The following is a 14,482-nucleotide window of genomic DNA, read 5'->3' on the forward strand; positions in this document are numbered from 1 at the left end:
TGCAGGGTGTATCTGGCCCCCTCCACTCATGCTGACATGCTGACTCTCTCAGCGGCAGGGCTCAGAATAGGGTGACCAGATGTCCTGATTTTATAGGGACAGCCCTGATATTTGGTGCTTTTTCTTATATAGGATCCTATTACCCCCCAGCCTCTGTCCCGATTTTTCACACTTGCTGTCTGGTCACCCTAGCTCAGAACCACACAGGTTTGGGGCCCATGCCGTGCACGGGAGGCAGATGCACTGACCTCTCCACAAGCTCCCTGCAGGTGGAGGTGGGGGCGCGGGGGCTGTCAGGCAGACCCAGCTGCTGTCAAAGCAGCTCCTCCACTGCCTGCAGCACCAGAGCCACAGACAGTGCCAGGCTTGACTTGAAAGGAGGTGCGCTGTCTGACAGACTGGTAGCACTGGCTTCATTTCACAGGGGAGGAAACTGAGGCACAAAGAGGTCAAGTGACTTGCCAAAAGTTCAAGGCCAGAGGGGACCATCAGATTATCTAGTCTGGCCACCTGTCTAACACAGGCCCTTACATCTCACCGGTTACCCCTGGACTGAGCCCAGTGTCTAGTGTGTTTGCCTATAGCCAGTGGCATAGAACCCACATTCATGCTCCACTTTTCGTTTCACCTAAATTCCCTCTGAAACATAGTTTCACATTGGATACAGTTTTCTTCCCTTCCTGTTGGGTAGTGTTGCCCTGCGCTGTTAAAGCAGGTGCCGTGTTCCACCTCAGAGGTAGCTGCAGTTCAGTGGCGAGACGGCGATCTTTGGGGCAAAAGATCTTAATAAAATTGCAAGACATTATGAGGCTCTTCATTGCCGGACACATTATCTTTTGGTCCAGTTTGTTTGGCGTTGTCCTGTCATCTAGTGGCCATTTAGTTGAATCAGAGTGCGTGCTATTCTGAGGCCGGGGTGTCTGAACTGGCCCCCATTTGCTTCTGACCCTACAGGTACATGAGCAGTGTGCCTAGGGTGGAATCTTGGCCCCACTGAAATCAATGGGAATTTTGTCACTAATGGGGTCAAGATTCCACATCCAAGGAGACAGATAAATAGAAAAGACAAAATAATTCTTGCCAATTTATTTGATGCTCAGGTTCCCCCACTGGAGCCCATTGTAGTTTATATTATAATAAGCTGGATAAATACGTATGTGTCACTTCTGCCCTCTCCTGGATGGAATCAGAACTGCTCACATCTGTGTCCTAGCCCCTATGCTGCTAACATTGAACGAAGATTCTCCTTTAGTTCAAGTGGCAGCTGTCAGGCTTTAAGGCAGGAGGATGTGCATCCAGTCACGAATGGCACTGGTCTCTCTGTACAGTGGCAGGCCGTTCCTGGGTTTCAGCTCAGTTAAACATTTCAATTAAAAAAAATAAATAAATAAACTCTTGTTTGCTGGACAGTCGGGCTGGGAGAGGGGGTTGATAGTGAGTGTCTATTGCTTGGATCAGGTGGGGGGATGCTTCCCTGCTGCCTATCGTATCTGTTGCTGTGGCAACACAGATGCCCCAGTCAAGATCAGGGCTCCACTACACACATGGAGAGAGAGGCCCTGCTCTGCCCCTGACAGCTCACAGGTAAACAGACAGGGACAAAGAATGGGAAGGGAAGCAGAGGGGAAGTGACTTTCCCAAGGTCACACAGCAAGTCAGTAGCAGAGCCAGGTCTGCCGACTCCTAATTCTGTGCCCTACTCACTAGACCACACTGCCTTAAGTCAGGGCTCGGCTCCGTCTCCCCTTACATTCCTTTGGACAGGTCTGGGGTAATAAGGCTCTTCCGCTCTGCTCCAGCACTGCCTCTCGACCAGGCTGCACAGGAGGTCCAGAAGTTAGGGCATTCCAGCACTTTCTCCTCCTTGCCTGGACTGGAGGGGCCCTCCTCTGCGGGATCCAGTCCAGGGAGCCTACGCCTAGCACTTTCTCCTCCTTGCCTGGACTGGAGGGGCCCTCCTCTGCGGGATCCAGTCCAGGGAGCCTACGCCTAGCACTTTCTCCTCCTTGCCTGGACTGGAGGGGCCCTCCTCTGCGGGATCCAGTCCAGGGAGCCTACGCCTAGCACTTTCTCCTCCTTGCCCCTTCCCCGGGTCCCCCACCGCACGCGATCCCTCCGGCCTGTGCCCAAAGCAGCTACTGCACCACTTCTGAAGGGATGCTAGGGACGCAGGCAGGCCGGCCTTTCCGGATCGCGGGGCAATGAGGTTACTCAATACCAGCACAGACGCTGCGGAGGCATCAAGCAACGGGCACGTTGTTGTACATTATTTGTTTAGCTAGCGCGGCCGGGGGTGGGGAAGGCAGAAACAGTCTCTGGATTGTCACACGTTCCTGAAAACACAGACAGATGGAGAAAGAAATACCAGACCCGCTCTCCAAGGACTGACTCCCACAGGGAGATGTCTGCCAGAGCGAAAGCGCCTTCACTAATATCCCCCCTCCCCTGGCAGTGAGCGCAGACATGGAAGTGCAGCTACTGGAAAGTGACCAGCATCGTTCTTGCTCGGTAAAGACCTGACCCGTGTGTCTCTGAGTTGCTTTTAGAGCTGCTGACCTTACGGAGCCCAGGTGGCTATGGGAGAGCTCTCCTGGCTCGCTGAGCGGGGCTAGGTTCCCAGGGCAGGGTCTGTATAACTGCAGTGGTTGGAGAGACAGGGAGAACAGGTTGATTTTCACATCCCTGAAAAAGAGAACCCAGTTTTGCCTTGAATGGATTGAACAGGACCCCGCAATGGCTTTGTTGGAGTCACTCTGAGACCTGCTGCAGGCCGTGGTAGCTGCGATGAACCTGGCTTGCTGAAATCTTATCACTCCAGGGCAGCGTTGTCTTAATAGCATCCTCTAGTGTGGATTTTTTAAAGGCTGGGGGGCGGAGGGGGCTGTGTATGGACCAGCTTTGCAGCAGATGCACAGCACCTGGGGCCTGTGTGACCACTGTCCAGAACACAGCAGCTCATTCCACCATGCTGGGGATAAGCCAGCACCGTCCCTTTACGGACTGGGGCCCAGGAGGTCGCAGCACTAGATTCCAGAGTCTAACCCACCTTGCAATGGGGAGTGCAGTTTGCAGAGCGGTATCTAGTTATTTGGTGTAACTGCAACCTACACTCTGGAAGGAAAATGAGAGAGTCACTGGAGAACCAAGCAAATGGCCTGTGGGAGGCATCTCCCTAACCAAATCTGATACCCAGCAAGCTTCAGGATTCATTACAGGTGGGTTCTTCCAGCCCAGGTTTTACCCAGAGCCAGGTGCATGTTGGGACAAGGGCGATGGGAGACTGATTAGACACGTGGATGCCCCTGTAGTGTAAACGTGATCAATACAGTTCCCAGTTATGGATCTCACTCTCCAGCATCCATGCCTTGATTTAAGAAGCTCCTGGTGACAAAGGATACAGCAGGTGCCAATCCCATTCCCTGCCTGCCTTGCCCAGGTTGGGGAGCAGTGCAGCTTTCACAATACAGCCACACTAATGACTAGCACAGGGACCCTTATAACCCTGGCACCTGTGCACAGAACTGGTGTGGGTGAGGATCTTCCTTCTCCTGCTGAAGCAGCTGGAGTTACAGAACCCTGATGCGAATTCAATGGGAACACCTTGTTGGCAGGACAGCGGAGGGGAATCCTGACCTATGCCAAGCAGTAGTTTCCTACTGTTAATGAGGTTTTATGGAGTGTCTGCAGCCTCTTGATTGCTGTTTACCATCGAGTTGTTGATCAGAGGGTTGCAAGGGATGTATAAACAGATACTGCATCCTTTTTGCGAGAGGGCTGCAAGGGGTGCTTGCATCTAAGAGGTTTACAAAGGCTGCACTTTTGCAAGAAATAGGACGGTTTTGTAAGTAAAACATTTCTTTCCCCAGGAGATGCAGTTTTCAGGCAGCTCCAATGACTGACACCTGTCAGCTCGAAGAAACTGCCTTCAAGCTGGCAGGCAGCCTGTCCCTTCCATGTAGCTGCTGTGCTCTGACAGATCATTATTATTACACCCACCACATGCAGAATGGCGTGAGCAGCTGAATGACAGCAGCTCCTCCAGCAGGCAGGCAGCTCCTTACCATGTTATGTCACTTCTGAAGATCAGTTACACGGGAAACCCCTGTAAGATGTAATGGTGCACAGAGAAGAAGCTCTCGTGGGTGGATAAGAAACAAGGGACAGAGTCTGAGGGTCTGTAGCACAGGAGAGACACCTTGGCTTGTTCTCTCTGGGAGAGATGCAGGATTGGCGGGCTGTATCTCCTAAACCTAGGAGCTAACGTGGTTGGGGTTAAAAACTATTTCACTAGGAGGGTGGTGAAGCACTGGAATGGGTTACTTAGGGAGGTGGTAGAATCTCCATCCTTAGAGGTTTTTAAGGCCCGTCCGGACAAAGCCCTCGCTGGGATGATTTAGTTGGGGTTGGTCCTGCTTTGAGCAGGGAGTTGGACTAGATACCTTCTGAGGTCCTTCCAACCCTGATCTTCTCTGGTTCTATGAAAAGCAATTGACAAATTTAGTAAACTTTAATAAAGTCTCATCACTGGATTATTCACATCAGAGACTCTGAGACAATTACTGGTTACCTCTCAGGAGAAGATGCAGGGTTGAAGGTCTGAATAACCACTACACTCTGAGGGTAGAGGGGGATGGGAATAGCAGGGGGCAATAGAATCATAGACTCATAGGATTGGAAGGGACCTTGAGAGGTCTAATCCAGTCCCTGGCACTTGTGGCAGGACTAAGGATTATCTATACTAGACCATCCCTGACAGCTGTTTGTCCAATCTGCTCTTAAAAATCTCCAATGATGGAGATTCCACCACCTCCCTAGACAATTTTGTCCAGTGCTTAACCACCCTGACAGTTAGAAAGTTTTTCCTCATGTCCAACCTAAACCTCCCTTGCTGCTATTTAAGCCCATTACTTCTTGTCCTATCCCCAGAGGCTAAGGAGAACAATTTTCTCCCTCCTCCTTGTAACAACCTTTTATGTACTTTAAAACTGTTATCATGTCCCCCCTCAGTCTTCTCTTTTCCAGACAGAACAAACCCAATTTTGTCAATCTTCCCTCCTAGGTCATGTTTTCTAGACACTGAATCATTTTTGTTGCTCTTCTCTGGAGTTTCTGCAGTTTGTCCACATCTTTCCTGAAATGTGGCTTCCAGAACTGGACACAGGATTCCAGCTGAGGCCTAATCAGCGCAGAGCAGAGCAGAAGAATCACTTCTCGTGTCTTGCTTACAACACTCCTGTTAATACATCCCAGAATGATGTTTGCTTTCTTGCAGCAGTGTTCCACTGTTGACTCATATTTAGCTTGTGGTCCACTATGACCCCCAGATCCCTTTCCGCAGAACTCCTTCCTAGGCACTCATTTCCCAGTTTGTATGTGTGCAACTGATTGTTCCTTCCTGAGGGGAGTGAGAGACCAGGACGGAGGTGCTGTGGCAGAGCTGAGGGGGAGCGGGGATCAGGACTGGAAAAGCAGGGGGCTGAAGATCAGCGTTAAGTTGCATGGGGGGAGGGTTGGACAGCAATTGCAGGGGCTGGTATCAGCAAGCTGCTGGGGTGCATTTACCCTGCTGAGTGGTGCCCAGTGCCGGCTTTGTATGATCACTGTTCAGCGCTCCATGGACAGAGCCTGCCACCCTACACAGCAGCCCAGGGGGGAGATAGTTACCCCCCTGAACACCCCACTCTATGCCCCTCACCCCCCAGGGCCTGCTCTATGCTCCCAGGATCCCCCTTCCTTAGCGCCCCCAAGGCCTCCCCATGCAGTTCACCATCTGGAAGGCACTGGATCTCTCTCCTGCACCAAGTTGCTCTCACAGATACCCACCAGGGAACTGCACATGCTAATGAGAAGGGGGGATAATTATAAACGGGCAGAGGAGGGGAAGGGGGGACCCAACGCAAACAACATGAAGCGCTGTTGCTGAAGCGCTGGCTGGAACTGGGGGGCGGAAGGGGCGGTTAACTAACAGCTGCCCTTGTTTAAGATTCAGGTGAATCCTCACTGTCTCCCAACGCCCTGGTTGTCTGGGCTGAGTCACTGCCAGCCTGCGCTCTACATTGCTGGTTGCTCACGACACAGCCCTCAGCATGCACAGCTCAGACCCTGTGCTACGTGGGGGAAATCACAGACGTGTAGGACCGGAAGGGCCCTCGAGAGGTCGTCTAGTTCAGTCCTCTGCACTCAAGGCAGGACTAAGTGTTGCCTAGATCAGCGGCTCTCAGCCTTTCCAGACAACTGTCCTCCTTTCAGGAGTCTGATTTGTCCTGAGTACCCCCAAGTTTCACCTCACTTAAAAATGACCTGCTTATAAAATCAGACATAACAACAGATGGGTCACAGCACAATATTAATGAAAAGTTGCTGACTTTCTCATCATATAACTATAAAATAAATCAATTGGAATGTAAATATTGTACTTACATTTCCATGTACAGGCTACAGAGAAGCATAAACAAGGCATTGTCTGAAATTTTAGTTTGTACTGACTTCACTAGGGCTTTTTCTGTAGCCTGTTGTAAAACTAGGCAAATATCTAGAAGAATTGATGTACTCCCCAGAAGACTTCTGCGTACCCGCAAGGGGAACATCACACCCTTGGTTGTGAGCCACTAGTCTAGACCAGTGGTTCTCAAACTGGGGTGCGTGAACCCCTGGGGGTTCACAAAATGTTACAGGAGGTTCTAGGGAAAAAAATTCCCTAATGGCAGACAGAGCTGTCCCTAGGAACTCCGGGCACCACGGGGCCAGCAGCCTGGAACCCTTAGACTTCCAAAAGCTTAGCAGATCAAAGCAAGCAAATCTATCACACTGAGGAGTAGGGTGACCAGATGTCCCAATTTTATAGGGACAGTGCCAAATTGGGGGGCTTTTTCTTACATAGACACCTATTACCCCCCACCCCCATCTTGATTTTTTATACTTGCTGTCTGGTCACCCTACAGAGGAGATTCAAGACTCCTTATAAAAAATGAAAAGGGAGGTGGATATTTTTTGCTGTTTTTAAAATTAAATAGACAGCTAGTATCATTTTTTAAATTATTACGAAGAACAAATTTAAGCTTTGTTGTAACCTGCGTTGTTTGCCTGGACTGCTCAAGAGCTGAATGCTTGTGTAGGAAGAACTCTCTGAGCTGGCTTCTTAAATACTTTCATGTTGGTTTCACATGATACTCCTTGATGAAACATAGGAGCCTTGTCTTATAACAGGCTTACTCAAAAGTGATACAAGCTACAAAAGTGAGATCTTGGAAGAGTGTTGCCCTTTTCATAATGTAATAAAAATACCGTAATGATAAATAAGTGTGTAACAAGCATGTCATAAAAACAAATTTTATATTCCCAAGATCATTGCTTTTATAATTTATACTCTGATAAAAGGAGACAATCCCTGGAAATATTCATTTTTAGGAGGGGGTTTGTGAGACTTGACAGTTTAGTGAAAGGGGTTCACAGGCTGTTAAAGTTTGGAAAACTCTGGTCTAGACCACCCCTGACAGGTGAAAGGGATTGGGGGTGTCTGGCAGCAGCTTGGTTTCAGCCAGGGTAGGGAATCTCACCCCACTCCCTGCTCAGCTCAACTAGTCATCTCAAGAGATGCAGAAATGTGCCTCCCCCTCACCTCCTGCCTGTCATCGATAGTGCAGTGAACCTAGGGTGACCAGACAGCAAATGTGAAAAATCAGGACAGGGGTGGTCAGTAATAGGAGTCTATATAAAAAAAAGACCCAAAAATCAGGACTGTCCCTAATAAAATCAGGACATCTGGTCACCCTAAGTGAACCCCCTACAACCCTGAGGCATGGGAATTTAATGCGGTTATTAAACTACAGCAACTAGTGTGGGGTGGGGGGTGTTTCACAGACTTCCTTCGTAGCCTGATTTGGGGGAAGGGGGGTGGGAAATCACAATGGGGGGGGTGTGTGGCTGGCCCTGGTCCCACTGTGGGTCAGACTGCGCAGCACGTGGGTGTTCTCCAAGGCCCCCTGGGTGGGGGCTGCACTCAGCTCAGGTGCCCACCATCCTCATCCCATTGTTGGAGCGCCTGAGACCCCACGGCTGGATCCTGACCCCACCCCCCTCTCTAGCCCCCAGAGCCCCCTTCCTCCCAAGGGGCTGGAGTCCCGCTGACCAGGCCCAGCCCCGGGCTGGGAATGGATCCCACGCGTCCTGGCCGCAGCTGAGCGTCACGTGTCAGGAGGGCGGGGAGTATTGTTTGCGTAGACCCAGGGGCCTCATGGGAGTTGTAGTCCTCAGCCGGACATCCGCCTGCCTCTGCCTACGAACAGACTACAACTCCCACCAGGCAGTTCGCGCCGCTGCGGCGTCCCTACGCCGCGTCTCCTCTGAAGCATTTTCCCAGGGGCCGCCATCTTTGTTTTCCTGCTCTGCCGGCGCCGCGGAGGGGCTCGAGCGAGGCCGGGCCGGGGCAACGATGCTGGTCTCCCTGCTGTGCAGACCTCCGCCTCCGGGCCTCGTCCGGCTCCTGAGGGCCCGGCCGCCGCCCCCGCGGCCCTCCCGTGGCGCCTCGGCGCGGACAGACCAGGTCGGGCGAAGTGCGGGGGCCGCTGGGGGGCGCAGGGAGCCGCAGGACCGGGGAGCGGCCGCTAGGGGGCGCGGGGCGGCACAGCTGCAGTACCAGCGCGCGGCCACCAGAGCACAGGGGCTGCAGTGCCTGGAGGCAGCCGCGAGGGGGCGCAGGGAGCTGGAGCGACTGCTGGGGCTGGGGAGGGTGCCAGGGCTGCAGGAGCTGGGCATGGACATGGGTGAGTTCAGGATGCCAGAGCTGCAGGAGCTGGGCCCATGCACCACAGGGGCCAGGGCACCAGAGCTGCTGTTCTTAGTTGCACCCGGCCGGGAGCTGGAGCTGCAGTACCCAGGACCGGCTCTGGAGTGGCGCGTTCATTTCAGACCAGACCACACGGGGCATCAGAAGAAGAGGGAGAGATGGACTGGCCGGGCCGTGCTTCCTGCGTTTGCTGCTGCACTGGTGTATTGCTACAGCAAGAGCCAGGCATCCAAGGGTGACTATTGCTGACCCCTCTCTTTGCAGTTGTGCTGGGTTAAAGCCCAACACTCCCGGTGGGGGATGTTCTTCAGATAGTGCAGAGGCATCTGTGTGCCTTCAGTGGAGTCCAGGCTTCACCTGATCTCTGGGGGCAACTCCTCAAATGCAGCTGCCCTAATCTTTTCATAGTGGGGAGCGGCCCTGGGAGCTGGCAGGACCCATGTAAGCTCTTTGAGGTAGAGCCTGCCCTGTGTTTCTCTAGCTGTTAGCACAAAGGGGTGCTAATCTCTGTTCTGGCTCCAGGTGGTACCATAAAACAAAAAAGAATGAGCCAATCGTCTTGTGCAGAGATACAAATTCCCAGAATGCAACCGTCCATGGTTTGCCTGCCTCAAGGTGGAGCACTGCATAGCTGACTGTCGTGTGTCTGTGGGCCACCCACCCATGTTATAACAGAACGCATCTACAGGCTGTGGTTGGCAGGCTGTGCTGTTCTAGGGGATGTGCCAGTCTTAGCTCTGTATTTATCCATTGTTTTAGTCTGTGTGTTGGAAGAGTCTATGTTTTCAGATTATTTTAGGAGGAGTTTTATGCTAGGGAGATTTGTCCAGCCTAAGGCGAGGGGGTGAAATGGTTCTCCAAGAAGTAAGCCTCCTTTGTACAGTGCATGCAAGTACAGTGCTAGAGTTGCACTGATATTTTAACTCAGGGCAGTTCGCTGCTGCAGACAAGTTTCAAGACGTGTGTGCAGTGGAAGAGTTATATACACACCTTGTTAAGGCCAAGAGGCAGAATATTCTGAGCAATCTGTGTCTTCCACAGTAATTAATTAGTGGCAGCCTCTCAGCCATTGCTTCTCAAATTCCCCAAACACTTATTTATGCACTTGACTTTACTCCCAGTCCCTTTACTCACATATTCAAAGTGCCGTGTGTGTGTGAATGTTTGCAGAATAGGGGCTTTAGTGGTTCTCATGCTTGGCACTTCATAGCGTTTTGTGTTTCAAAGCACTTGGCAAACATTAACAAATTAGATCTCCCAACCCCTGGCAAAGCAAATCAGTATTATCGTCTTCATGATGGGGAAACTGAGGCATGGATTGGTTGTGGTCTTCCTAAAGTCACTGAGTGGAGCTGAGAGTGAAAGCTCAGCTCTGTTGTCTAGCCTGCTTGCTGCTCTGCTATCTTATAGACAAACAGAGCCTATGATAGCTTTCAGACCATCAGCTGTCTGATAAGTGCATGCTTTACAAAAATTGGGGGTTGAGATGCAGGATTATTCAGGGGCTTGGAATGAGCTCCAGTTGCTGGGGTAGAAAGCCCATCCCTGTCGTGTCCTCCTATATAAATTAACACATGTTGTCATTAATGACTTTTATGTAAATGACTGCATCGTTTGGAATGAGTGTGGGACTGGGAAATGAAAGGTCCTGAGTGCTCTTCCCCTGATTCATTCTGTGGCTTTGGGTAAGACATGCCCTGTGCCTCGGTTTCCCCACTTGTAACATGGGCTTAACACTGTGATGACTGTTGAGGGTGAAACGCCCTATATAAATGCTACATTTGTTTGTAAGTCACCTGAGAGAGGGTTGAACCTCCCAGTCTTGCCTCATGGGAGCTGAACAATCTCTGAGCACTTTCTAACCTAATTAGAATGCAACACATCTGGCGCCACCTAGGACTGTGCAGTGCTCATAGTGCTGCACTGCATAGTTGTTAATAGCGCTGGTGGGGATAGACTGCAGATCCTCCACCGAAGCCTCAAGCCCCAAAACACAGCAGCCTCTCCTCTAGCTGCAGGCAGAATAGAGCACGGAGTAGAGCGGTTCTCATTCTGTCCCGGAGACACCAGTGAGGCACAGGCACACGAGCCTGCTCATTACAATCGAAAAGAACTTTGTGTAACTGACGTGACTGCTGTTCACACATCAGCAGCTATTGCTGTGCTAGATGGATCTCCCGGAGAGCCCGTCACCTTTTAAAAGGACAGTGGAAATGACTGAACATCCGGTTTATTGTGGAGCTCTCTGAGCTGTGCCGGTGAGCCAGGGCTTTCAAGTGTCTTTCCCCAGCCCTCGCTCTGAGTATGGAATTTGTTTGCTAGTTTATACCCACTGCTGGCTGCTTGCTGGCTCCACACTGCTTGCTGAGCATTAACTGGCTGAGATATAGCTGCACTGTTACACCCCAGGCCTGGGTAAGCTCTGTTTGATGGGACATTGTCAAGATAAATTCACAATTTAAAAAAAAAGTCCCATCCATCTCTGCTATGCTAACAATACCAGTGATGAGTAGAATTGAAAGATTTTTTAAACTCTGCAGTATTTGTCTCTATTAATGCTGCTTGTGCTTGGCTAAGGCATTTAAACTGCTGTATGCCGGTCAGTTTCGCTTTCTGAGGCTGGTCACTTTAACTTTCTGGTTCTTGTGTGCCAGCCCAGTGCTGTTATGCTAGCACTGCAGGTGAATCTGTACATGAAAAACAACACCCCCCCCCCATCTCCATTTTAAACAATAATCATGCAAACATTTCTCTCTGATTTTGTAGCATACCTGTCTCTCCTAAAATCCCAGTTTCAGATTTAGACTAACCAGCTGCAAAAAAACAGCCACGCATAGCAGCTCTGAATATGGAAGCTGTAGAGAGTCTGATTTTCAGATACACTGAGCATCCACAATTTCTGCTGAAGTCATTGGGGGCTACTGGGTGCTCTGAATCTCTGGGAATCTTGCCATAGAAGGCAAGAGGGATATTTATTGGTGTGGGAACAGTGGTCTGTTGCTTTTAAGATTAGAGGCTAGCTTTTGTACTTTGCAAATGAAAATTGTCTGTGGCAGGTGGAGACTTCTCACACCAGAGATTCACCGGAGTGAGAACCTTTGAATCTAAAGCTCTTTGCGTTTTGTGGAGGGGAGTCAGTTCAGGATTGAATCTAAGACTGGAAGGAGCCTGTGTACCAGATCTAGTTCATTCTCATGAGATTTTGCTTCTGATGTCTTGTCTTCTGAATGGGACTCTTGAAATCCTGAGTACAGCTTGGTAGAGCTGCTCTGGTCATCCACCAGGAGGCAGAGAGTCACCTGTTATTGGTGGGACTTGTACACATGCAGCAATGCAGTACTGTTCCTCGTTCCATGTCATTTCCAAAGGACATCTGGCTTTGCACTCAGAATAGCTCCTTTCCCTCCCAGACACTAAACTATTTCCTCTGGTTAAATCTCCCCTAAAAGCCTCTCTCTTTTCAGTCTAGGAGTGACATTCTCTGTAACGTGCATGTGCTTTGTGATGCTCAACATGACAGATGATCTGTGTGCATTAAAACTAAGAGCAGTGTAGTTACTCTGTTGAACCAGAAAGTGGTGCTCTTAATCTACGGGGGAATGTTCACTCTCATGTTTGGCTCTTGCTCTCATGTTTTGCTCTAAAAGGGAATGGCTTTGGAGCCCAGTGCTAGTGAGCCCCTAATGCATGCTGGGCACAGTAGCCCCAGGTGTCAATTTGCTTTTCAGTGCTGTACACATGAAAAGTCCTTGCTTCCTCTCTCACCGAAACGAGCTCCCTGCTTTCTACAGTACCATGAGGTGCGGCATCTGGAGTGACTCATTCCCAGCTCCCAGAATAGCTCCTGGGCCCTCTCTCTTCTACTCCCTCTGCTGCCATCCTAGTCCTCTCCTTTCTCTACAGAACAGTGTCAGCCTCCAGAACTCAGATGGCTGGTGCAGCCAGCTGGAGCAATCATCATTTGTATTTGTGTGTCGTGCCACCCACAATGTGCTAGGTGCTGTCCCAACGTTCAGGGAGTGCTGGTCCCTGTCCTGAGGATGTGCACATCATATTGCTGTAAACTCCACGTTACAGCAAGGGTGGCTGGACACAGCACACCATGTTCTCTGATGTGCCAGCAGCCCCCCTCCCTTAGCATCCAGACCTGCAGAGCTACATGCTCCAGCCAGCAGTGTTCCACCCAGAGTCAAATGGCGGTGGCTAATGTGAAGCTTTGCATCCTGGGAGCTGTAATCCACAGGCCAACCCACTGTTTTTAAAATGAGGTGATATAGGAATTTCTGCATTTGGTCAGACCAGGTTATCCTGTGTCCAGCAGGGACCAACATCAGCTGCTTCAGAGGAAGTTTCCATAAATCCCCTAGCGGACAGGTCTGGAATAACCTGTCCATAAGGAAGTTTCTGCCTACGCGGCGTTGTGTAGTAATGCCTCTGGAGCACCAGGGTTCACATCCCTTATAGAAATAAACCGTACCACTTGCAGGTTATATGTGTGCATTTGGTGCGGGCCTCTTGCCAGCCGTTTTACTAGGGTTTCTCCTCTTTGTCTCTCTTAGAAGATGCCCTGTTGGAAGCTGCAAGGATCAACAACGTTTCAGAAGTCGATAGGTGAGTGACTGTTCGGATACTTACGCTGTGTGTTAACATCACTTACCCGGGTGGGAGTCTGTCCTGAACCCTTTGTTGTCACATGAGTCCTGCTTTCCTCCAAGATGCTTGCTTTGATTTCACAGGTATGTCTAGTAATGTGGCTGCTTGGTAGGGTGCGGAGAAAGGAGGCCAGCAGTAATGGGAGCTGTGGGTCCTTAGCTCACTGCTTCAGATCTATCCGAGGCCAGTAGTGACTGAGAGTTGCTCCTGTCTGGGGGACTTTGTCAAGCTAGCCAGTGGCCTCAGTCTACATCCTTGTGGGCAGGTGTCTCCATCTCTCAGACACCCTTGGGCCTGGCGCTCCTGTTGACAGTCCCAACAGGAAAACCAGGGACTAATGGGTTGTGCAAACTGAGCACCTGCTCACTCCTGCAGGCAGGGTCTCCTGGGTGGGCCGAGACAAGCTGACAGTGCCTCTGCTGTACTGTTCTGTGCATGCATGGGGACGTCAGTCTGGCCCGTAAGTTCCTCGGAAGATTAACAGATGAATGCATTTCCTGTGTCCAGAGCTCCCCTGCCGGGGACTGTGCATGGAAAGAAACGGGGGTGTCACAACTAAAAACTATCTGACGCTCAAGAGGAGCAATCTGCATCCCCCTCCTGGCCAAACCCTACGCGGCCTCATCCTCTGTCAGAGGAACCTTCCACCTTGTGTATTATTCCACTCAGCCTCTTCCGTCCAGCCTGCCGGCTTCCTGGGAGCTCTCTGCTGTAGGTTGCTGCTTCTGTTTCTGCTTTCTGGGGCCCATCTGGCTCTTAGTCACTGCTGCAGCCTAGGGTAGCCCCGTTCCATTCTTCCCGGGATCTCAGAGGAAGCAGCCTTGTTCTGGAGCACTCGAGGGCCGAGATCTGGCCTAAATCAAGGTTCTAGTAGGATGTTGGTGTGCGGCTAATTGGCACATGTTTTCTGCTGTTGGTAATTGCAGGAAGCTGTTCCTTAGTGATGTCAGGGTGATTTGTGAGTCTTGCCAGGGCGATGAGTGGCAGGGCCATGCGCCATGTTCTCTCTCTGTGCTTCCTGTGTTTACACTAGTGTCTGTACAG

At 50.9% G+C, this 14,482-nt stretch overlaps 1 protein-coding gene across 1 annotated transcript in view; it reads left to right on the plus strand.

The window, feature by feature from the left end:
• Positions 1–8,376: 8,376 nt before the first annotated feature.
• CLPB (ClpB family mitochondrial disaggregase) overlaps positions 8,377–14,482 on the plus strand; it is a 137,021-nt gene continuing 130,915 nt past the window's right edge. The window contains exons 1-2 of the mRNA XM_032792608.2: positions 8,377–9,020; positions 13,345–13,396. Coding sequence (XP_032648499.1) covers positions 8,432–9,020; positions 13,345–13,396 — 641 coding nt within the window. The 5' untranslated portion in view covers positions 8,377–8,431. The remainder of the gene's footprint in view (positions 9,021–13,344; positions 13,397–14,482) is intronic.

The sequence above is a fragment of the Chelonoidis abingdonii genome, chromosome 1, assembly GCF_003597395.2.
Source record: "Chelonoidis abingdonii isolate Lonesome George chromosome 1, CheloAbing_2.0, whole genome shotgun sequence".
NCBI classification, from domain to species: Eukaryota; Metazoa; Chordata; order Testudines; family Testudinidae; genus Chelonoidis; species Chelonoidis abingdonii.